Below are 23,276 nucleotides of genomic sequence, written 5' to 3'. Positions count from 1 at the left end.
CAGGGACAGTAGAAGGAAGAGAAAGGGCTAGACAAGAGAAAGAAACAGGACAGGGAGGCAGGGAGTGCTGCAGAGAAAAATACAGGTGTGAAAAAGAGATGCAGACAGAAGTTGAGACAGGAGAGAAAGATGGGAAAAATAGAGAGAGACTAACACTGAAGTACATTTATCTTACCCCTTTTTATTTTGTATACTGTCCAGCCAGTTCAGTTATGTTACCAATATCCACTACTCAATCTTGAAACAGGAATTAAATCTGTTACCATTTTGTTTTGTTTTTAATATTTTTGTCCTTTACCTTTTATTCAGAGCCACTAACTTAATCTGGGGTACTTATGACTGCTGACTGGGTAGGGAAAGAGTATAAGGAGTATAATTCTCTGAGTGGAGGGGCCAAACTGTTGAACAAATGATACAAAATCAGGATCTGTGCCCAAAGAAAAACCCAGATCCACTATTTCCCAGCTGTGTGACTTTGGGCATGCTACCTAGCTTCTCTTACCCTCAGCTCCCTCATCTGTAAAATGGGTAGATAACAAAGAGTAACAGTATAACATACAAAGCAATTGAAACAGGAGCATTAGAAAGCACTCAACAAAAGTTAAACTACTCAAACTATCTTTAATATGAAATTGAAAGACTACAAAGTACAGTATTTTGTTAGTTTTTCTTAGTGCGAATGGTAATTATAATAATTACTTGATGTCATTTATTTCTTTTGCAAAAGAGTTTAAAGTTTTCAAATAATGTTAAAAATTTATAATTTCTTTTTGATATTTGCAAAGTTGTTATGTTGCTCCTCAGAAGTAAATGAGAACCCATTATTCCCAGCCAGGGTACTCCTTCTTGAACCCACATGTCCCTCTGCCCAGAACACCTTCTAATTAAGGGACAGGAGGCAGGCTACCTCAGCACTGTTCACTACCACCTACTACCGGTTCTAGACAAAATCTCCCAAGATTAAATTCCAAACCACAAGGAGTTTGTGTTCTAAAAAGAAATAATCTACGTAAATTTGTACTGAGGTTCAAGTTTTACCTTTTAGTCTGTAATGAATTAACTGAGTCTTTTCTAAAGCATGAAAAGAAAGAGATAAAAGGTCATAAAAGAAACAAGAACACAACAAACACACAAATGAAAACTCTGCTTATCCTAGGAGAAAATAAAGTCATCTGACAATTTAGCAATCTACTGGAAACAGCAAACTAAATTGTAAAAGAAAAACGCCTTCCTACAAACTAATTCTATTTTGAAGATTACAAATTTGGTTAAAAATAGTTATGACATGTAATAAGCATCACAATAATTCTTAAATGTGTTTACATGGTCCAATGGTCAAAACTGCAATACTTGAAGAGTTTCTAAAATTAAAATATATCTAAAAGCGTATTTTCACATCTAGCTGATATTAACAGACATCACGATGACCACTTCTGACTAAAAAATAAAGTACCGGTAACTTTATTGCAGTGAGTAAACAGAAACAAATAAAAGCTCACCATACCTAGTCTCGGAGGAAATGAAGTTAAAGGAGCCATGATAAGTTCAACGTAAGTTAAGTTCACGAGGAAATATTCTTCTAGTTCTGGTACATCATCCTGCAAAAATCACACTCATTAAATTCCCTAAAACTATGCTCTCAAAGCAATTACCTCTCACAAGTTTGAAAACATCTTATAAAAATATGTGCTTAAATGGTATACAGAAAATATAAAAATGCTAACAAAGTAGAACAAATTAACACGTCAAAATAACATGTCTTGACAATTATTTTTTTTCAAATGTGACACCTAAAGAAAAAAATATACATCAAACTACATCAAACTAAAAAGCTTCTGCACAGCAAAGGAAATCAACAACAGTTCAATATCAAAAATCAAACAATATGACTAAAAATGTGCAAAGAAGCTGAACAGACCTTTTTCCAAGGAAGATACACAATGAACAAGTACAGGAAAAGGTGCTCCACATCATTAATTATCATGGAACTAAAAATGGAAACTGCAAGTGATATTACTTTACATATGCTAGAAGGGATATTTACAGGGAATCACCCACCTAACCTTGAAACCTCTCTGACTTGGATTGTGGAACTTTAGTTAAAAGCCCTGAGTGAATGTCTCTTGGTGCAAACATTAAGAAACTTTGTGAGTGAGTGACCTTTGTGCAGACACAAAGGAATGCATGTGAACAGCCTTAGATAATTAGCCTAGAGGTTCTAGATTGCCCCTTCCTTTGTGCTTGTTAATTAGCAAAAGTAAAAGAATGTACTGACCCAAATTAGCCCTTTCTCCTTGCCAGCAGTATAATAGCCATTAGTCATTCTTTCCCTTTATCATCTGATCTCTCTACCCTGTAAACCTGTTACCTCTGTTCTGCTTCTGACCAATAAAAGCTAAGGGAGAAGGAAATTCAGGAGGTCTTCTTCAACTCCCTTGGCAAACCTCCCCCTCTTCCTCTCGACATAAGTTTGTGTCTTGAGTAGGTTTCTTCCATGGGACACTGGTAGTTCCCAGTGGGCTGCAGTACTACAAGTGGTAATCCCTGTTGGGCAGATAAAATGTATTATGCTCACTTTGTTAAAGATGGCGCTGCCCACATGGAGGCCGTCACCCAGGTGACATTAATGTGTGTTGGGGGCGGGCTGTGGGCAGGCAGAATCCTTGTAGCCTGGTGCTTGGTTTTGGGATTAAGCCTTTCCCAACCTTTTTGATGTGGGGTGGTGCAATCCCATCATGTCTCTGATAAGTGACTTTGTATTAGAGACTTCCCTATTTTTTATATTGGATTAAAGGTTTTGATTTCTACACTATAAAATGGGGGCAGAACGGGAGCTTGCTCTCTTGGTTCCTGAGATTAACATTAGAACAGAGAGAAGAGAGGAGAGCAGAGAAAGGCCATGTGGAGGAGGCCAGGAGAAGCAGCCAAGATGGTGGAGTGTTGAGTGAGAAGCCAGTTTGTGTAGAGTTTGTATTTGGGATAAGGAAGGAGATGGGGAACAGAGGTGAATAAGGCTGGTGAGCTAGAAACCTTTGATTCTAGGAAACTCAGATAAATCAGTAGCTTTGTGAGCACTGAATGTGAGTGGGTTTTGGAGCCCAGTGTGTGTTTTTACTTGCCCGCCGGATGCAAGCTAGGATTAAAGATGATGCCCCTTCAGTTTTTGGCTCCGTTGTTTCTTTACCGACTGTCCGAGTCCAATGTGAACCTGCATGGGCCAGGCGGCTGTGATGATGGCCGCGGCTACTGGCTTTACAACAACCCCTTACGCCAGCGGTTCTCAACCTATGGGTTGAGACCTACAGGTTGAGAACTGCTGCCTTACGCAATCATACAGAATTCATGTGTGAAGAGTAGTTTAGTAGCCACATTTTACGGGAAATTTTGGTAAGGAACAAGTAAATCAAATACTGCATCAATTGGGAAAATAAAAATTTTTTTAAAATTTCCATTAAAGGAAAATAATCTTGAAAGAAAGGTTTGTTGCAGGATTATTCCAATACAACTTTGGGCCTTTCTCAGTACAAATATTGGCAAGATTCACCAATATCCTTTTGATATATATGTGTATTCCAAACTGCCCTCTTGATGTTCTGCTTATCTGTCAGACCTCACCCTTACTGGACTATTGACCCTGAGACAGAGGAATTCCAAAAAGCTGACAAGCTGCCCCAAGGAGGGGCCCCAGACATACCAGGACTTTTGATTCAACACCCACATGCTCGAAGCCCTCCAAGGACATTCTGGACATACCAGGACTTTTGCCTCAGTATCCCCTCAGGCTCTCCCAAACACTACATAACTTGCCCCTAGTCTGTAACAGGTGCTCTTCTCCCCCGGGAGAAGTGCCCGGCAGGGTTCCTTTCTTCCTTGCAATAAAGCCTGTTACTCTGGTCTTTCGGACTCCCATGGATTCCAACATTTGGTGCCCAAACCCAGGACAGGGTACTGGATGATCCCTCTTTGCAGTCCAAACTTACAACCAGAGAAGCAATAGGCAGCGGCAGCTCGTCCCAGGCTTACTCCCTGTTGGGCAGATAAAAAGTATTATGCTCACTTTGTTGAAGATGACACTGCCCACGTGGAGGCCATTACCCAGGTGATATTAATGTGTGTTGGGGGCAAGCAGAATCATTGTAGCCTGGGGCTTGGTTTTGGGATTAAGCCTTTCCTACCCTTTTTGATGTGGGGTGGTGCAATCCAGTCATGCCTCGGAGGAGTGACTTTGTATTAGGGACTTCCCTACTTTGTATATTGGATTAGAGGTTGTGAAGCTACAGTATAAAATGGGGACGGAGCGGGAGCTTGGGCTCTTGGTTCCTGGGATGATGAGTAGAGCCAGCAGCGGAAGGAGGCCACGTGGAGTAGGCCCGAGAAGCAGCCAAGATGGCGGAGTGCTGAGTGAGATGCCAGTTTGTGTAGAGTTTGTATCTGGGATAAGGAAGGAGATGGGGAACTGAGGAGAATAAGGCTGGTGAGCTAGAAACCTTTGATTCTAGGAAACTCAGATAGATCAGTAGCTTTGTGAGCACTGAATGTGATTGGGTTTTGGAGCCCAGTGTGTGTTTTTTACTTGCCCGCCGGGTGCAAGCTAGGATTAAAGACTATGGCCCACCAGTTTGTGGCTCCGTTGTTTCTTTACCGACTGTCCGAATCCAATGCGAACCTGCATGGGCCGGGCTGCTCTGATGGTGGCCCTGGCCTCTGGCTTTACACTCCCTGATTCTGTTTGGATTTGTAATTGTAGGTTGATTGGCCAGCAGTCTAACACTGTCCAGAACCCCTGCTGGACCAGAAAGGTAAGGAGTTTCTCCCCTCTCCTTACCCCGGTTGGCCTCCAAATTTCTCTCTAAATCACCCCTTCCTGGTCGGACGGTTTTGACTTCGGACCCTATATCTACGGGTGGTCTGCCTCTACTCCTTTATGGACTTCTACGAAAATCTAGGCACGCCTAGCCACGCCCCTCTCGTACATCCTGGGATCTCAGCCTTGGGGTGACGACCTCTTGTCTGAGACTCTTTCTACGGAGATTTTCTCCTCTCGGAACTGTGACTGGAGGCGGGGACACCCCCTTCTCTCACCAGTCTCCTCTACTGTGGGCTCCTCTCAGTCCAAACTGTCCAGACAGACTCCCCTCGGAACACGAGCTCCTCCCAATCTCAGGCCTCAGAGACTATTCCTCTACTCCTTCAGGACTCACCCTACTCTCTGAGGTTCACAGTTTGGGAGGTTTCTACTCTGAGCGGCCTGCTTCTATGGACTTCTTGAAAGTCTGGGTGCCTAGCCAGGTTGCTTTCTACTACCATTACAATATCCTAAGAGATCTTGACAATTTCTGCCACCGGACAGGGAGGGCATCAGAAATTCCTTACGTGCAGGCTCTCTTCTCCCTTTGCTCTTGTCCTTAATTTCTGTGCCTTCTGTTCTACACGCAGGCTGTTTTTGGCCAAAGAAACCTCACCTAAAACCTCTGCTCCTAATCTTTCCTTCTCGGAGGACTCCCAACTCTTTCTCCTCTCCTGCTGGCCAGGGGCCCCTCCCTTCTCCACTGTGTTCTTAAATCTGCCCCCCTCCTTAAAAGCTGTGGATCGGGCTGCAGTGCCTGTCTCTTCTCTGACCCCGCCTCCCTCCTTACAAACTGCAGTTCGGTCTGTCTCTTCTCCGACCCCTCCTCCCTCCATACAGATGGACAGCTCTGTCCCTTTTTCTTGCTTGACCCATTCCCACACCCCACCGGCTTCGGCTTTTTTTCTTCTTTGACCCATCCTTCCCCCTCCTCCCAGACTGACTGTGCCTTCCACTACCCCTTGTTCTCTCCCCTCTCCTCAGAGCTCTAAATCCTTTTGACTCCTCTGACCATGTGGCGCCACACCAATACTTTAATCTCCTCCTCCTCCTCCCGCAGATTCTGACCCTCCTTCTTTCCATCCAGCTGCTCACACTGTCCACCCATTTGCTTTCTCTCTTCCTCCCCTCTATGCTGGCAACTCCCTGTCATCTTCAAAAACTTTTAAAAAGCAGAATTGTATATTCTGCTTTTACCTATGTGAATAAGTAATCCGTCTGGTCTTTTTTTTTTTGTCAGAAAATATCTCTAGTATAATTTGAATTGAAACAAGTAAAGTGCACTCATTTAAATTTCTTAATTCATAATGTGTGAAGTCTTTGTTTAATATGTAACTGTATCTGTTTCTAAGGCCTTAATCCAATAATTACTCGCCTCTTAAACCAAGTTTACTCATCCCCATGGACTCTCCCTGCAATACCCCCACCTTTCCTGTTCGAAAACCTTCAGGGGCTTATCGCCTCATACAAGCCTTACATCTAATCAGTGAGGCGATAGTTCCCCTCCATCCAGTAGTCCCTAATCTCTACAGGTTACTGTCACACATTCCCTCAAACACCGTTCACTTCAGGATCATAGACCTCAAGAATGCCTTCTTTACCATTCCTCCACCCTGACTCTTTACTTTCTGTTTACCTTTACATGGACTATCTTACCTTAGGTTATCAAAAACAGCCCACACCTGTTTGGGCAGGCACTAGCTCAGGATTTAGCAGCATGCAATCTCAAAACTAGTACTCTCTTACAATATATAGATAAAGTACTCCTCTAAAGCACCTCCCTGCCTGCTTCAAGGAGACACACCTCCACCTTTCTTAACTTCCTCACTGTGAACAAATATCTTGTCTTCTCTGCTAAGGCTCAACTTCACTCTCAGTCCATAGTCTAACTAGGCATCGCCTTAACCCCCACCACCTGAAGTCTGACCATAAATCAAACTCAGACCCTCCACAGTCTCCCACCACCTACCACTACAGATCAAATCTTTTCTCTCTTCAGTCTAATAGGCCTCTTTAAACACTGAATTCCCAATTTTGCTCTCTTAGTCAAGCCCCTCAGTGAGATCTTCTGAGCATGGCTTTTAAGGTCTATAATGGTCAAGGAAGTAACAGAAAAGGCAAATAAGACCCAAAAGAAGTCAGGAAATACCAGCTTTTGGCTCCAGCGCCCTAAAGGGCTTCACAGGACAACATCAGGGCCCTACTTCAAGAGTGGAAAGAGCCTGACCTGTGGTGGCGCAGTGGAAAAAGTGTCGACCTGGAACACTGAGGTCGCCGGTTCAAAACCCTGGGCTTGCCTGGTCAAAGCACATATGGGAGTTGATGCTTCCTGGTCCTCCCCCTTCTCTCTCTCTCTCTCTAAAAATCAATAAATAAAATATTAAAAAAAAAAAGAGTGGAAAGAAAAGTCATTGAACTGAAGCCTGCCAGGCTTCCCAGCCCCACTGGTTGACACGACTGTGCTGTGGAAAGAAGAACATGAGAAGGTAAGCTGCCCCCTTGCTCCATGGAGGGAGGGTTCAGTCTCTTCTAGCCCTGCTCCAGCTACCTGTGACCTGACCTTGCCCAGCATGCTGGGAATTGCCATTGAAGGCCCAAGGACATCGTTCAGGAGCCTAAGGTATTTCTTCCAAGTAGCAGATAAGCTACTTTCTTGTAAACACAAGGGCCATCTACTATGCCTTGCCTGAATATCTGAGTTTTATTTATCCCTCGAAGATCTCTAGTGTGGGTATTGACAGTTTGATTTTGTTACTTTATTTAATGTATAGTATCTCCTTTATTCCTCTTGTCTCAATGCCCCATACCTATGGTAGGCTGGGAACTGCTGCTAATTCCAACTAGAAGCAGTGGTCACTAGGACTTAAATTTTAATGGCAAAGTGTAGAAATGTAACCACCCTTTCCCTAAGTACTTGCAGGATTTACAGGTTACTCAGCAAACTGTTCAAAGACTGTCCAAGAGGCACTTCCACCATTACATCACCCAAGGACTGACTTTCACATGGACAGGTCCACACACCGTGATGCTGACAACTTCCACTGCACCTCTCAACCTACCTCACCAAATCAGGAACTTTCTACTCGTGTGGGACCAACACCTATCTGTGTCTCCGTACTAATTAGACAAAAACCTGTACCCTTATCTATCTCACCCCAAATATCAACCTAATCTCACCCCATGAGCCTCTTTCAATTCCTAGTACACTACCTGTCAATCTAAGGACCAAACGAGCTGTACAGGTAATTCCTCTCCTTGTTGCTTTAGGAATCTCTACAGAAGTAGGTCTAGGGGCAGGGGGACTGGACATTTCCCTGTCTTATTCCTACTCTCTCTGTCTGAAGCTCAGCGAATTCGTAAACAAGGAATCAGTGGTTTCACACAAACTGGGTGTCTTGACTATTGCCTTTCATTAGTCCACTCACTCTCCTATTTATTTTTCTAACTTTTAAACCCTGCCTCTTACGTTGGTCCACTAGTTTCTTACAGAACCACATACAGACCTTCACCAATCAGAAAATTGGAAAAATCTACCTAAGCCTACACACCAACCCTGAAACCTGCCCTCGCGAAACAGAAAAATCTGAAACCCTAGATCAGCAAACCTCCTAAATCCTACCTTTCAACCCCTACAGGTCCTCTAACCCTAAAGCTCTCCTATATCCCTGAAGAACTAGGAGAATGAATAACATTCACCTCTTAATGCTTCTCAGTCTTTTTACCCTTCACATAGTAAGGAGACAAGATCACTAGGTCTTCAAGCTAAAGAAGAGCCTACAAATGGACATGAAACATTTCTTTTAGCTCAAGCTAACTGCTCTCTCCAGGGCTGCCAGGAAACTAACTTTACCATGGAAGAACTTTCACCCCACATTATACAACCCTCCTTATATCTGCATTCCTGATCTCCAAATACTTGCCCCTTCTTTATCAAGTTCTACAGGCCCGGATGAGAGAAATCTCTAGGGTTACCTACAATCAAATGCTCCTACACTCCTATTTCCTAATACCCCAAGGAGAACTTCACAAGGAAAATATCAAATAGGTAGAAATGACAGCAGGAAGAAGCCGCCCCTTAGCTCGAGAAGTTCCCTACTGAATGTTCTCCAAACCCCCTTCCTTTTAACCACATATATTCAGTCCTTCTAAAAACTTACACCAACAAGTTCCCTGTCTCTAAAAATCTCCACGTCCTCCCATTTGAGAGGAACCAGACCAGCACGTCTCATGAAGCTCATCCAGGAGACCATGTATCACTATGTCACTCTGTTCAATCAGCACTCGCAGCAAGCAACTAACAATTATTACCTCGCAAAATTTTTTTACTTCCTCACTCAGATTTTCGGAGACATTGCCTGGTTCAGATCTTACAGCATGGAAATTGACGACCTCCTTAACTGGATGGGGGACTTGGCTTGGTAAGGTTCCCTTCCTGAGTTCTCTCCAGAAGAAGCAATATTTTTCCAATTTTTTTTTCCTCTTTCTCCTCATTACCCCTCACCATATATTATAAAATTAATAACTGTCTTTCTTTTATATGTAACCACAGAGTTGAGAAATGATAGATATGTGTATTTCAAACTGCCCTCTTGATGTTCCGCTTATCTGTCAGACCTCACCCTTACTGGACTATCGCCCCTGAGACAGAGGAATTCCAAAAAGCTGACAAGCCGCCCCAAGGAGAGGCCCCGGACATACCAGGACTTTTGATTCAACACCCACATGCTCGAAGCCCTCCAAGGAGGAGCATTCCAGACATACCAGGACTTTTGCCTCAGTATCCCCTCAGGCTCTCCCAAATACTATATAACTTGCCCCTAGTCTGTAACTGGTGCTTTTCTCCCCCAGGAGAAGTGCCCGGCAGGGTTCCTTTCTTCCTTTCAATAAAGGCTGTTACTCTGGTCTTTCGGACTCCCATGGATTACAACACCTTCAAGATCTGATGTACTAGTAGCTGAAATTAAGACCACTATACTAGATTACTTAAAAAGGCATTTATAATTCTATGTACAAGCCTTTTTAATTTTAGCTTTCCAGTAAAATAGATTTATACAAAATCTCAAAGCTATAAGATAGTTGTTCCCAGACATCCTGTGGTTCCAAATCCGCATGATCTATTACCAAGTATTTTGTAGATTACCAATATTTTTTAATAATAATAAAGCCATGTAATGCCTGTTTGAGCATGTCTGTAATATAAAAGGACAGAAATACCTCTTCCTTTACCCTTGGAAGGTTACAAGTTTAGTTACACAGTAATGCCCCAGGGATATACGGAGAGTCCTATCTATTGTCTTAAATACTAAAAGCTAATTTGAATAGTGCTGAATTTTCCAGAGATTACACTCAAATCCAATTCATAAATAAAATATTTGACACTGTAAGACAAGCTCTGATTCTCTACTGTTAGTGAAATACTTGGGATATCTCACATTTAAAAACTGGCTACTGGCCCTGGCCGGTTGGCTCAGCGGTAGAGCGTCGGCCTGGCATGCAGGAGTCCCGGGTTCGATTCCCAGCCAGGGCACACAGGAGAAGCGCCCATCTGCTTCTCCACCCCTCCCCCTCTCCTTCCTCTCTGTCTCTCTCTTCCCCTCCCGCAGCCGAGGCTCCACTGGAGCAAAGATGGCCCGGGCACTGAGGATGGCTCTGTGGCCTCTGCCTCAGGTGCTAGAATGGCTCTGGATGCAACAGAGCGACGCCCCAGAGGGGCAGAGCATCGCCCTCTGATGGGCATGCCGGGTGGATCCTGGTCGGGCGCATGCAGGAGTCTGTCTGACTGCCTCCCTGTTTCCAGCTTCGGGAAAAATGAAAAAAAACTGGCTACTAATTAACCCTGAAAACTCAGAGGAATCCCATCTCTCAAAAATCAAGCAGCTTAAAAGATTTGGGGGTTTGATTGAATATTGTCTCAATTAGGTTTCAAGTTTTTATTACTATAATCAAGTTTACATAAAGAACATGGAGATCATCATAGACCTATAAAATGTTATAGTCAGCAACTTGATTTCAGTAGGAAAAGGGCTCCCTCCCTGGACAAGGGCTATCTCTACTATAGTCCTGTAATGTAAACAAGCAAAAGAAATAGTTATGGACTCCTTTCCTTATTTATAGATTCCTATTCAGCCATGATCCACGCTATGACTGCTACCAGGGAAGCAGCACATCATGCTATTTCTCACCTCTTAGAGTCTATCTCTATTCCTAGCTGCCTTGAAGTAATTAAAACAGATAATGGCCCTTACTATACTGCTAACACATTCTAAATAGCTTTATAAAACTATTAAAAATGTTACAGGTATCCCTTATAATCCAACAGGACAGGCCTGTATTGAACATACTCACTGCACCTTATAAACCTATCTTAACAAAAATAAAGGGGGAGTGTAAAGCCCGTATCCAGGACCACCATCACAGCCGCCTGGCCCACGCAGGTTCGCATTAGATTCGGACAGTCGGTAAAGAAACAATGGAGCCAAAAACTGGTGGGCCATCATCTTTAATCCTAGTTTGTACCCGGCGGGCAAGTAAAAACACACTGGGCTCCAAAACCCACTCACATTCAGTGCTCACAAACCTACTGACTTATCCGAGTTTCCTAGAACCAAAGCTTTCTAGCTCACCAGATTTATTCACCTCTGTTCCCCATCTCCTTCCTTCTCCAGAGTCAAACTGGCTTCTCACTCAGCACTCCACCATCTTGGCTGCCTCTCCTGGCCTCCTCCACGTGGTCTTTTTCTGCTCTCCTCTGCTCTCTCCTCTAATATTAATCTCAGGAACTGAGAGAGCAAGCTACTGTTCTGCCCCCATTTTAATTTTTTTTTATTTTATTAAATTTAATGCAGTGACATTGATAAATCAGGGTACATATGTTGAGAGAAAATATCTCTAGATTATTTTGACATTTGATTGTGCTGTAAACCCCTCCCCCAAAGTTAAATTGTCTTCTGTCACCTTCTATCTGGTTTTCTTTGTGCCCCTCCCCTCCCCTAACCCCTCTCTCCTTCTTCACCCCATCCCCCCTCCCCCAACCCCCCACCCCTGTTGCCATCACATTCTTGTTCATGTCTCTGAGTCTCATTTTTATGTCCCTTCTATGTATGGATTCATCTTAGTTTTTTTTCTGATTTACTTATTTCACTCCGTATAATGTTGTCAAGGTCCATCTATGTTATTGTAAATGATCCGATATCATCATTTCTTATGGCTGAGTAGTATTCCATAGTATATATGTACCAAAGCTTTTTAATCCACTCATCCTCTGACGGACACTTAGGCTGTTTCCAGATCTTTGCTATTGTGAACAATGCTGCCACAAACATGGGGGTGCATTTCTCCTTTTCGAGCCGTTCTATGGTGTCCTTGGGGTATATTCCTAAAAGTGGGATAGCTGGGTCAAAAGGCAGTTCGATTTTCAGTTTTTTGAGGAATCTCCATACTGTTTTCCACAGTGGCTGCACCAGTCTGCATTCCCACCAGCAGTGCAGGAGGGTTCCCTTTTCTCCACATCCTCGCCAGCACTTATTCTGTGTTGTTTTGTTGATAAGCGCCATTCTGACTGGTGTGAGGTGATATCTCATTGTGGTTTTAATTTGCATTTCTCTAATGATTAGTGATGTTGAGCATTTTTTCATATGCCTATTGGCCATCTGTATGTCCTCTTTGGAAAAGTGTCTATTCATCTCTTTTGCCCATTTTTGGATTGGGTTGTTTGTCTTCCTGGTGTTGAGTTTTACAAGTTCTTTATAAATTTTGGTTATTAATCCCTTATCAGACGTATTGTCAAATATGTTCTCCCATTGTGTAGTTTGTCTTTTTATTCTGTTCTTATTGTCTTTAGCTGTGCAAAAGCTTTTTAGTTTGATATAGTCCCATTTGTTTATCCTGTCTTTTTTTCACTTCCCCGTGGAGATAAATCAGCAAATATATTGCTCCGAGAGATGTCGGAGAGCTTACTGCCTATGTTTTCTTCTAAGATGCTTATGGTTTCACAGCCTACATTTAAGTCTTTTATCCATTTTGAGTTTATTTTTGTGAGTAGTGTAAGCTGGTGATCTAGTTTCATTTTTTGCAGGTAGCTGTCCAATTTTCCCAACACCATTTGTTAAAGAGGCTGTCTTTACTCCATTGTATTTCCTTACCTCCTTTGTCAAATATCAGTTGTCCATAGAACTGTGGGTTTATTTCTGGGTTCTCTGTTCTGTTCCATTGATCTATATGCCTGTTCTACTCAAAAATGCCAGTACCAGGCTGTTTTGAGTACAACGGCCTTGTAGTATAACTTGATATCAGGAAGTGTGATACCTCCCACTTTATTCTTCTTTTTTAAGATTGCTGAGGCTATTCGTGTCCTCTTTTGGTTCCATATAAATTTTTGGAATATGTGTTCTATATCTTTGAAGTATGTCATTGGTATTTTAATTGGTATTGCATTGAATTTATAGATTGCTTTGAGTAATATAGACATTTTAATGATGTTTATTCTTCCTAACCATGAGCACGGTATATGCTTCCCCTTGTTTGCATCTTCCTTGATTTCTTTTATCAATGCTTTGTAATTTTCCAAGTACAAGTCTTTAGTCTCCTTGGTTAAGTTTACTCCTAGGTACTTAATTTTTTTGGTTGTAATTGTGAAGGGGATTGTTTCCTTAATTTCTCTTTCTGACTGTTCATTGTTGGTGTATAAAAATGCTTCTGATTTCTGAGTATTGATTTTATATCCTGCCACTTTGCTGAATTTATTTATCAGGTCCAGTAGTTTTTTGACTGAGACTTTAGGGTTTTCTATATACAATATCATATCATCTGCAAATAATGATAGTTTTACTTCTTCTTTTCCAACTTGAATGCCTTTTATTTCTTCTTCTTGTCTGATTGCTGTGGCTAGGACTTCCAGGACTATGTTAAATAAGAGTGGTGAAAGGGTCTGCCCCCATTTTATAGTGTAGATTCATAACCCTTAATCCAATATACAAAACAGAGAAGTCTCTAATACAAAGTCACTTATCTGAGGCATGATTGGATTGTACCACCCTATATCAAAAAGGGTGGGAAAGGCTTAGTCCTAAAACCAAGCCCCAGGCTACAAGGATCCTGCCTGCCCACAGCCCGCCCCCAACACACATTAATATCACCTGGGCAACGGCTTCCACGTGGGCAGCACCATCTTTAACAAAGTGAGCATAATATATTTTATCTGCCCAACAGGGAGTCAAGAGGAGAGACTCACCCCAAAGAACAATTGTATAAGGCTTATTTTACTCTTAATTTTTTGAACATTTCCTTCTCTGGACTTACTGCAGCAGAAAGGCATTTTATACTAACAGAGCAACCTAAGCCTCTCACGTTGTACCAGGATATTAGCTGGCCCTGAATGGCAGAGTCCAATCAAATTACTAACTTGGGGCGAGGATATGTTCCAATGTTGTCATCAACAGGTCCTCTCTGAATACCAGTGAGGAATGAGAAACGTGAAGCCTCATCATGAACTGGCATCAGCCCCTAGAAAGCAACCTGGTTCCAGAAATCCAGAAGCCAATAATGAATTCATCTCTGGAAATGAACCCAGAAAAGGACACCTAACTCACTCCAAAACACTCAGGGAGCACCTGCCATCACCAGGGAAACTGTGAAACATCTAACCAGGTGTGCTAAAGAACTTTTACAAAATATAGAAACTCCTGTAAACCCATAAAAACCTGTTCCTCTCTATGCTTGCTCTTTACCTTCCACTACAACCACTTAAGCATCTTCCTCTCTGTTAATCTTTACTAAAACAAAAAAGGGGGTGTAAGGCCAGGAGCCGCCATCGTGACCATTCACATGCAGGTTCCCATTGGATTCGGGCAGACGATAAAGAAATGGCGGAGTCAGAGGATGGGGGGCCATCCTATTTATTGGTGTCTCACCAAGACAGGCAAACCACAAAAGAAGACAAGGGAAAAGCAGAAAACCAGCTCTTCCCATGAAGGGCAAGGGATCAGGGGAGCCCCTGCAATTGTGATAGCAGGAACTGTGTGTCCAAGCTCCTGGTCTGTCCCACTTTATAGTGTAGAAAACCAAAATCCCTTAATCCAATATACAAACAAGGAAGTCTCCGATACAAAGTCACTTATCCAAGGCATAATTGGATTCCTCATGAGAGTGCACCACCCAGATCATACAATCAGTCAAGGGTGTGGGGAAAAGCTTAGTCCCAAAACCAAACCTCAGGCTACAACAACCTGGCCTGCTTATAGCCTGTCCCCCACACCTATTATAAGTCACAAGCGAGCAAACATATATATCATGTTTACAAACTTATTTGACCAACAGGGGGAGATGTAGAGAATCACCCACCTAACCTTGAACCTTCTATGACTTGGATTGGGGAACTTTAGTTAAAAGCCCTGAGTGAATGTCTCTTGGTGCAAATACCAAGAAGCTGTGTGAGTGACCTTTGTGCAGACACAAAGGAATGCATGTAAACGGGCTTTAGAAAATTAGCATCGAGGTTCTAAATTGCCCCTTCCTATGTGCTTGTTAATTAGCAAAGAAAAAGAATGTACTGACCAAATTAGCCCTTTCTCCTTGTCAGCAGAAAGTCTACTTGTCACGTGGCCTCCCTCCCTTGTAATCCTGTTACCTCTGTTCTGCTTTTGATCAATAAAAGCTAAGAGAGAAGGAAGTTTAGGAGGTCTTCTTTGCCTCCGTTGGCAAGCCTCCCCCTTTTCCTCTTGACATAAGTTTGTGTCTTGAGTAGGTTTCTTCCACGCAACACTGGTAGTTCCCAGTGGGCTGGAGTACTACAGATATTATCAAAAAGACAAGAAGAGTTTTTCTTTGTTGCCTGACCAGGCAGTGGCGCAGTGGATAGAGCATCAGACTGGGATGAGGAGGACTCAGGTTCAAGACACCGAGGTCGCCAGCTTGAGCGCGGGCTCATCTGGTTTGAGCACTTGAGCAAAAAAAAAAGCTCACCAGCTTGGACCAAAGGTCGCTGGCTCCAGCAAGGGGTTACTCGGTCTGCTGTAGTCCCACGGTCCAGGCACATATGAGAAAGCAATCAATGAACAAAGGTGTCGCAACAAAAAACTGATGACTGATGCTTCTCATCTCTCTCTGTTCCTATCTGTCCCTATCTATGCCTCTGACTCTCTCTCTGTCTCTGTAAAAAAAAAAAAAAAAAAAGACACGAAGCAAGTTTGGCAAGGATGTGGAGAAAGAGAACCCTTGTGTGTTATTGGTAAGAACACAGGTGGATTAAGGTTAGTTGAGGCCCCAGGCGCAGAAGAAAACATTGGGCCCCTTAAAAAAGAGAGAGGAAAAATAAAAATACGTTACCATATTTTTAAATAAATAAAAAATATTATGTACTATTAATATTAAAATTGCACATATGAAACCAAACTTGGTGTCATTAGAAAAAAGTATAAAGTTGGGGTTTTGCAGGGCCCTTCAGAAGTTGGGGTCCAGGGCACGTACTTGGTGTGCCTGCCATTAAATCTGCCTCTGGGTAAGAATATAAATTCATGCAACCGCTATAAAGAACAATCTGGAGATTCCTCTAAAAATGAAAAATGAAACAAATGTACAATCCATCAATTCCACACCTGGGTATGTACCCAAAGGAAAAGAAAACAGGATCTCAAAGAGCTACATGCACCCTCACGTTCATAGCACTATTATTCATAATAGCCAAGATATGAACACATCCTAAGTGTCTGTCAAGAAATGAATGATGAAGATACAGTATACACACATATACACAAAGATACAGTATATACACATACACACACATACACACAGGAATATGATTCAGCCATGAGAAAGAAGTAAATCCTTCCATTTGCAACAACATGGACCAACCTTGGGGCATTATGCTAAATGAAATAAACCAGACAAGAAAAGACAAATACTGCATAGTATCACTTAAATATGGAATCCTAAAAAAAGTCAAACTCATAGAAACAGAATGGAAAACTGTTTGCCAGGGGTTGGGCGGGATAGAGGAGACTGGTAAAGAGTGCAAACTCAGCTACAAGATGAGCCAGGTCTGAAGATGTGATATAAAACACGGTGACTATAGTTGAATACACTGTTTCGTAACTTAGATGCTCTCACACACAAAGAAAAGATAAATATGTGAAGTGACGGGTATGTTAATCAGACGAGGGCACTTCTTTCACAATTTAAACATATACCAAATCACCACCACATACACTTTTTAAATATCTTTAAATTACATGTATTTTTTAAATTCCATATATAAATGATACCATGTAGTATTTGTCAATTATACTTCCATAAAGCTGCAATTTCTAAAAAAATACATAAATAAATGTATTCAACTTATATCTGATTGTATGATAAAGTATTAGGTTGAACCACATAAAATGGCTAATATATTATTTTTTACCTACACTAATATGTAAACTAATTATATAAATATACAAACTTAATCTAGTTGAAATATTATAGGAGCAAAAGATTTTGAATTACCTTAATATCAAAGATTAGAATGAAGACTAGAATATTATAAAATATAAGACTTTGCAGTCAAAGAGACTAATACCAAATTCTTAAAGTTAAATTACTATATTATTAGGGCCCAATTCTGCCATCATGATAAAGGTAAAATTAATAGCTATTTTGAGGATTATGATAATGATTAAAAATAATATGTTTGGAGTAGTTGGCCTACAGAAAGTATTCGTACAAAGTGATCGCTATGTGTGACAGTGAACTAATTTAATACACTATTGCTATTAATCACTAGCCACATAGTAGCAATGAAAATAAGGCAAGTGCTCAAAACATGAGGACTAGGAAAACCCTTGTCAGTAGTGACCAGACAGAAAATAATATTTGCATAGAAACCTATGTACATACCAACATACACATATCTCTTCATTTATTTTAAATATAGATATGTTTCCATGTGAAAAAATAAGAAATGAAGATGAGAGTACCTAAACTATCTTCTGCACTAGAGTCTAAAGTAAGTTACAGAATCAGTGATGTAAAAGGAACTGGCTCCCACCGACTCCCAAACCACTCGCCCTTATCATGCCCAGCTCACTTATTTCTGCAGATACAGGCCTGCCATTTCTTAAACTTGTGCTTCTCAGGGAACAGGAAGGGCTTCAAAGACATAAGGAGAAAAGAAAAGAAACTAGAAACCCTGTGGTTATAAAATTAGACTCTTTAAAGAAAAAAAGGGAAGGGTGCCTGACCAGGTGGTGGCGCAGTGGATAGAGCATCAGACTGTGACATGGAGGACCCAGGTTCAAAACCCCGAGGTCACCAGCTTGAGTGCAGGTTCATCTGGTTTGAGCAAAGCTCACCAGCTTGAACCTAAGTTCGCTGGCTTGAGCAAGGGGTCACTCAATCTGCTGTAGCCCCCAGTCAAGGCACATATGAGAAAGCAATCAATGAACAACTAAGGTGCTGCAACAAAGAACTGATGCTTCTCATCTCTCTCCCTTCCTGTCTGTCTGTTCCTCTCTATCCCTCTTTCTGACTCTCCATTTCTGTCAAAAAAAAAAAAAAGAAAGAAAAAGAAAAGAAGGGTGGTTACATGTGGTCTGCTTTAAAAACTAACCTATCTGAGGAATAATCTATTGATTTATATTTAGTTACATTAATAGAGTATACATTTGAAATGAGACTTAAATTTTTATCAAATATTGTATTGCATGTTACAAACTGACATAATATTACCTTTTATCTTCTGGCTTGAGAGTCCTGGTACTATCAGATTAGGTCACAGTGCCATGTTAGTCAACAAAATAAGAGTTACTGACTTCAGATGGTAGATGGTTTACACTACTTATAATTTTTGTAGAAGTAAAAAGCCTGAGAATTAAAACATTTTAAAAAATAGAACCCCAAAAATATAGTAATTGAGAAGACTCTTCTAAGGTGACATTCACTCTTTCTCTCTTTCTCCCCCAAGCCCTCACAGGCAGACAATCTCCGACCTCTCCATATGTCCTATTTTCACAACCCTCTTGTAAATTTATTTAGGGGCTAAAACACTAAGTCCCAAAACAGCCCGAGATTTCACAATACGAAAAATCATTTAAAATGCAATTGCAGTCACTAGTGATTACTTTCTGTTTGACCTTAATCACATTTTTATGCCATCAGCCTCTCGGAGTCTCTCTGTACCTTTCATTTAACCAGCCCTAACAACTAAGATACTGGGCTATGTGGATTTGTTGGTCCAATGAGTCCTTTGGAGTAGTAATCAAAATGCTTCTCTTAGGCCAATGCCATCCTAAAGGGGACTACCCTAAGGAAATTCTCTTTGTCATAAGATGTTCCTATAATAAAATACACAACAGCAAACCAGCCTATCTAGACAACAGAAACCCCTGTATGATTTTTTTAAATCACAAAAAGAGATAAACTGATTTAAAAGCACCAGAATATTCCATCAATTTCTACTTCCTATATGGTTATTTGGGTTTAATACAGTAATAGCAAAATAAGTTTTACCTCAAGTATAGTTATGTTGATGGCTGTGGCTGTTACTCCCTCTTCCAAAATTAGAAAGCCAACTACTGAGACAAAGTCAACATCTGGTTCAGCTAAGTGTCCTTCTGTTTGGTTCTTTAGACTCAACATTCCAGGAACTGTGGCATATGTGACATTAATGGCTCCTAATTGAATTGGATAGGATAAGATTTTATAAGTAAAATTTTAAACAGTATCTCATTAGGAACTCTTCGACTTTCCCAAAAGTACCTGCAGTAGCTTATATAATTAGTCCCAACTCCTCACCCCTTCCCATATCCTTGCCAGGGACCCCCAAACTTTTTACACATGGGGCCAGTTCACTGTCCCTCAGACTGTTGGAAGGCCAGACTATAAAAAAAACTATGAACAAATCCCTATGCACACTGCATATATCTTATTCTAAAATAAAAAAACAAAACGGGTGCAAATACAATATTTAAAATAAAGAACAAGTAAATGTAAATCAACAAACTGACCAGTATTTCAATGGGAACTATGCTCCTCTCACTGACCACCAATGAAAGAGCTGCCCCTTCCAGAAGTGCAGCGGGGGCAGGATAAATGGCCTCAGGGGGCCGCATGTGGCCCACGGGGGCCGTAGTTTGGGGACTCGTGTCCTTAACCTTTAGCATGTAATGGCTCAGCAATGTCCCACTATGGACAAGGATACTTCCCTGCCTCCAGACTTTGAGTATGGCTGTATGAATTGTTTTGGCTAAAGGCACAAAGTAAAAGTGATGGTGTTCTAGTTCTGAGCCTAGACTTTAGGGGTCCTGCCATGCTTTTGCTTGCTTTCTTGTGCCTCTCCTGGTCCTAGGAGAGGAATGAGCAATATGGAGCAGAGCCACCCCAAGCCCAGCTTAGGTGAGTGGACCCACAGCCAACATCATTATTAAAGGATGCTGAGATTTAATGACTACTTGTTACATAGCATGTTTGTGACAATATACAACTCCTTTAATCTTTTAAAAATCAAGAAGTCATAAAGTGCTATCCTGAATTAATAAATATGAATGCTTTCCCTGCCCTGGATTTATTTCAGCCATGGCTTTCATCCACGCAAGGAGGTTATTAAAAAGCACCTGCTTGGAGACCCCCCATTCATTCTAGAACAACACAAACCTAGAGATCCAAATTCTCGGTTGATGAAAAGCTGAACTGTTATGTTAGCCTCTTGTAGCAAAACAAATCTTGAAGAAAGAGCAAAATTTAAAACTCCATGTGGTTCGTCACTGGCTTCCACAGTCAGAACAGCTGCATGTCCTTGAGCATCAAGCAGAGCAATTCCGGCCAGTGGGACTCCTAAAGATGTCGGGGGCCACAAGAACTCTGACAGTGATTTGGCACTTACTGCTAAATACTTAAAATACCATCCCACTCTCTGAAACATATTAAAGTGTACAGAATGTGTTCCATTTATTCATTTCTTGAACTGAAATGATAAAGTTGCATAACTGAGCTTATATTTAATTTTATTTTTCTACATAGCAAATCATGAGTTTTTTTACTTGATATATTATTGTCATTATTTGCGATATGGGCATTTGAATTATAGAAAGTAACTGAGGAAAGTACCCTTATAGTTTTCTAAAAATGACTGAATTTAAAATATCCAGACAATAGGTCCAAATCCAAATTGGGCTGCTGGTATAAGATTAATAACAGAAAAATTCTTTCTTTGGAAATGTATTATATTCCATAAGCAAATATTTAGCAAAATGTGTAGAGGTTGTTCCTAAATTCATAATGATAATATGTTCTCATTGTGGGCTGATGTTATTGAAATTAACATTTTTAGGAACAAATGATATATAAAGTAACATTTTTTTTTTTTTTCATTTTTCTGAAGCTGGAAATAGGGAGAGACAGTCAGACAGACTCCCACATGTGCCCGACCGGGATCCACCCGGCACGCCCACCAGGGGCGACGCTCTGCCCACCAGGGGGCGATGCTCTGCCCATCCTGGGCGTCTAAAGTAACATTTTTAATTGGCATTAATTTAATTATTAAATATACAGATAGCAATTATTAATTTTTTCTGAAAAGAGTAATATAATAAAAAATGTTTAAAACTGAACTCTGAATTACCTTGTGTCCTCACATCATAAAGAATGACCTGGTAAACTTCTTTCTCCTCAGGAATGTTGTCATCCAATAATTGCACATGTATTGTTTTATCCAATGAACCCTATGTCAGACAGAAAGATATTCATCCCCGCATTGTGTCCCTAAACACAAAATATCTCCATCCAAACACATTTTATTTAAACAGTATCCTGTGGCTTAAAACATAAATTTTAAAAAATCATTCACTCGGTGATCAAAGATGGCAGTGGAGTAGGCGGACACACAGACGTCCAGCTCTCACCACCAAACTGGAATACAAAACATTTTAGGAAAAATCAGCGTGAAAAACCAACTCTGGACTACAAGAACAGCCCTCAAAAACCAAGGACAAAGAAGAAGCCACAACAAACCTGGTAGGGAGCGCCTGAATCTCCCTTGCTTACAGGAACGGAGGGGAGGGTGAGGCTGAGAGCCCAGAGAGGATCTCACTCCAGGGAAAAGAGCAGAAAATACTGCTCACAGCCACTTGCCTGGTGACCAGGGAGTGAGGTGTGTTGAAAGGACCAGCTTATCTCTCAAGTGGAAAGGAGAGAGAGAGGGACAGACTGTGAGGGGTAAAGGAATGCAGGAGACGACCTAAAAAAGCTGACTCATCCATGCTGGAGGCGGCCATAGCTGGGGGAGGGACTGATCCTTCCACAAAACAGTACTAAATTGCTTCCAGATCAGAGATCTCCAGACATCTCTCCAGCTCAAATAAGCTCAACAAGACACAGCTGAAAACAAGAAGTGGGGAGGAGGGGCAGTAACTCAAATCTCCATGGAGATCTGAGATACACCTCCCCTACTGAAGCTGAGAAAACACCCTGTCCCCAGAGATATTAGTTGGTGGAAGACACCTTCAGAGTCTCAGGTTACACCCATTGCATTCCTGAATACAGTTTCAAGGAAGCCCGCAGCTGAGATCAATACACAAGACTATCACCTGTTAAGAAAACAAACAAATCAAGTCTTCAAAGCTGACCAAATCCAAAAGTGAATTACAAATAATAGCTGATACCAACCCAAGAAGACCTAGAAATAACACAATTGAAAAGTGGAGGCAGAAAACACCAAGTTTAGACTCAACCAACTCTACAAACAAAATACCCAAACACACAGACACAATGAAAAGACAAAGAAGTGCAGTCCAAATGAAACCAGAGAAACTTTCAGGAGATGAACTGAGTAATATGGAAATAATCAAACTTCCAGATGCGGAGTTCAAAATAGTGATTTTAGGGATACTTAGGGATCTTAGAACAACAATAGATGGTCATTATGAACACCTAAATAAAGAAATAGCAAGTATAAAAAAGGATATTGAAATATTAAAAAAGAATCAGTCGGAGATGACAAATACAATACCAGAAATAAAGACCACAATGGAAGAAATTAAAAACAGGATGGATAGAGCTGAGGATCAAATCAACGAGTTGGAGGACAACTTGAATGAAGGCAAGAAAGCAGAAAAGAAAAAAGAAAAGAGACTCAAAAAGTCTGAGGAAACTCTAAGAGAGCTCTGTGACAACATGAAGAGAAATAACATCTGCATCATAGGAGTTCCTGAAGAAGAAGAAGAGAAAGAACAAGGGATAGAGACTTTGTTCAATAATATCATAGCTGAAAACTTCCCTAAATGAATGCAGAAGAAACCCTCACAGGTTAAAGAAGCACAGAGAACTCCATTAAAGAGAAACTCAAAGAAACCTACACCAAGACACATCATAATTAAAATACCAAAGCTCAGTGATAAAGAGAAAATATTAAAAGCTGCAAGAGAAAATAAAGCTATCACCTACAAAGGAGCACGCATAAGAA

General features: G+C 41.2%; 1 protein-coding gene across 1 annotated transcript in view; it reads right to left on the bottom strand.

The window, feature by feature from the left end:
- The window catches only part of ADGRV1 (adhesion G protein-coupled receptor V1), a 729,252-nt gene that overhangs the window by 538,912 nt on the left and 167,064 nt on the right, over positions 1 to 23,276 (bottom strand). Inside the window, exons 36-39 of the mRNA XM_066273806.1 lie at positions 21,438 to 21,537; positions 20,471 to 20,650; positions 19,328 to 19,491; positions 1,505 to 1,598 (exon numbers count right to left, since the gene is read on the bottom strand). Coding sequence (XP_066129903.1) covers positions 1,505 to 1,598; positions 19,328 to 19,491; positions 20,471 to 20,650; positions 21,438 to 21,537 — 538 coding nt within the window. The remainder of the gene's footprint in view (positions 1 to 1,504; positions 1,599 to 19,327; positions 19,492 to 20,470; positions 20,651 to 21,437; positions 21,538 to 23,276) is intronic.

The sequence above is a fragment of the Saccopteryx bilineata genome, chromosome 4, assembly GCF_036850765.1.
Source record: "Saccopteryx bilineata isolate mSacBil1 chromosome 4, mSacBil1_pri_phased_curated, whole genome shotgun sequence".
In the NCBI taxonomy this organism is placed as follows: domain Eukaryota; kingdom Metazoa; phylum Chordata; class Mammalia; order Chiroptera; family Emballonuridae; genus Saccopteryx; species Saccopteryx bilineata.
Note: the sequence above shows the minus strand (reverse complement) of the source record. Positions and strands in the feature narration are given on the sequence as shown.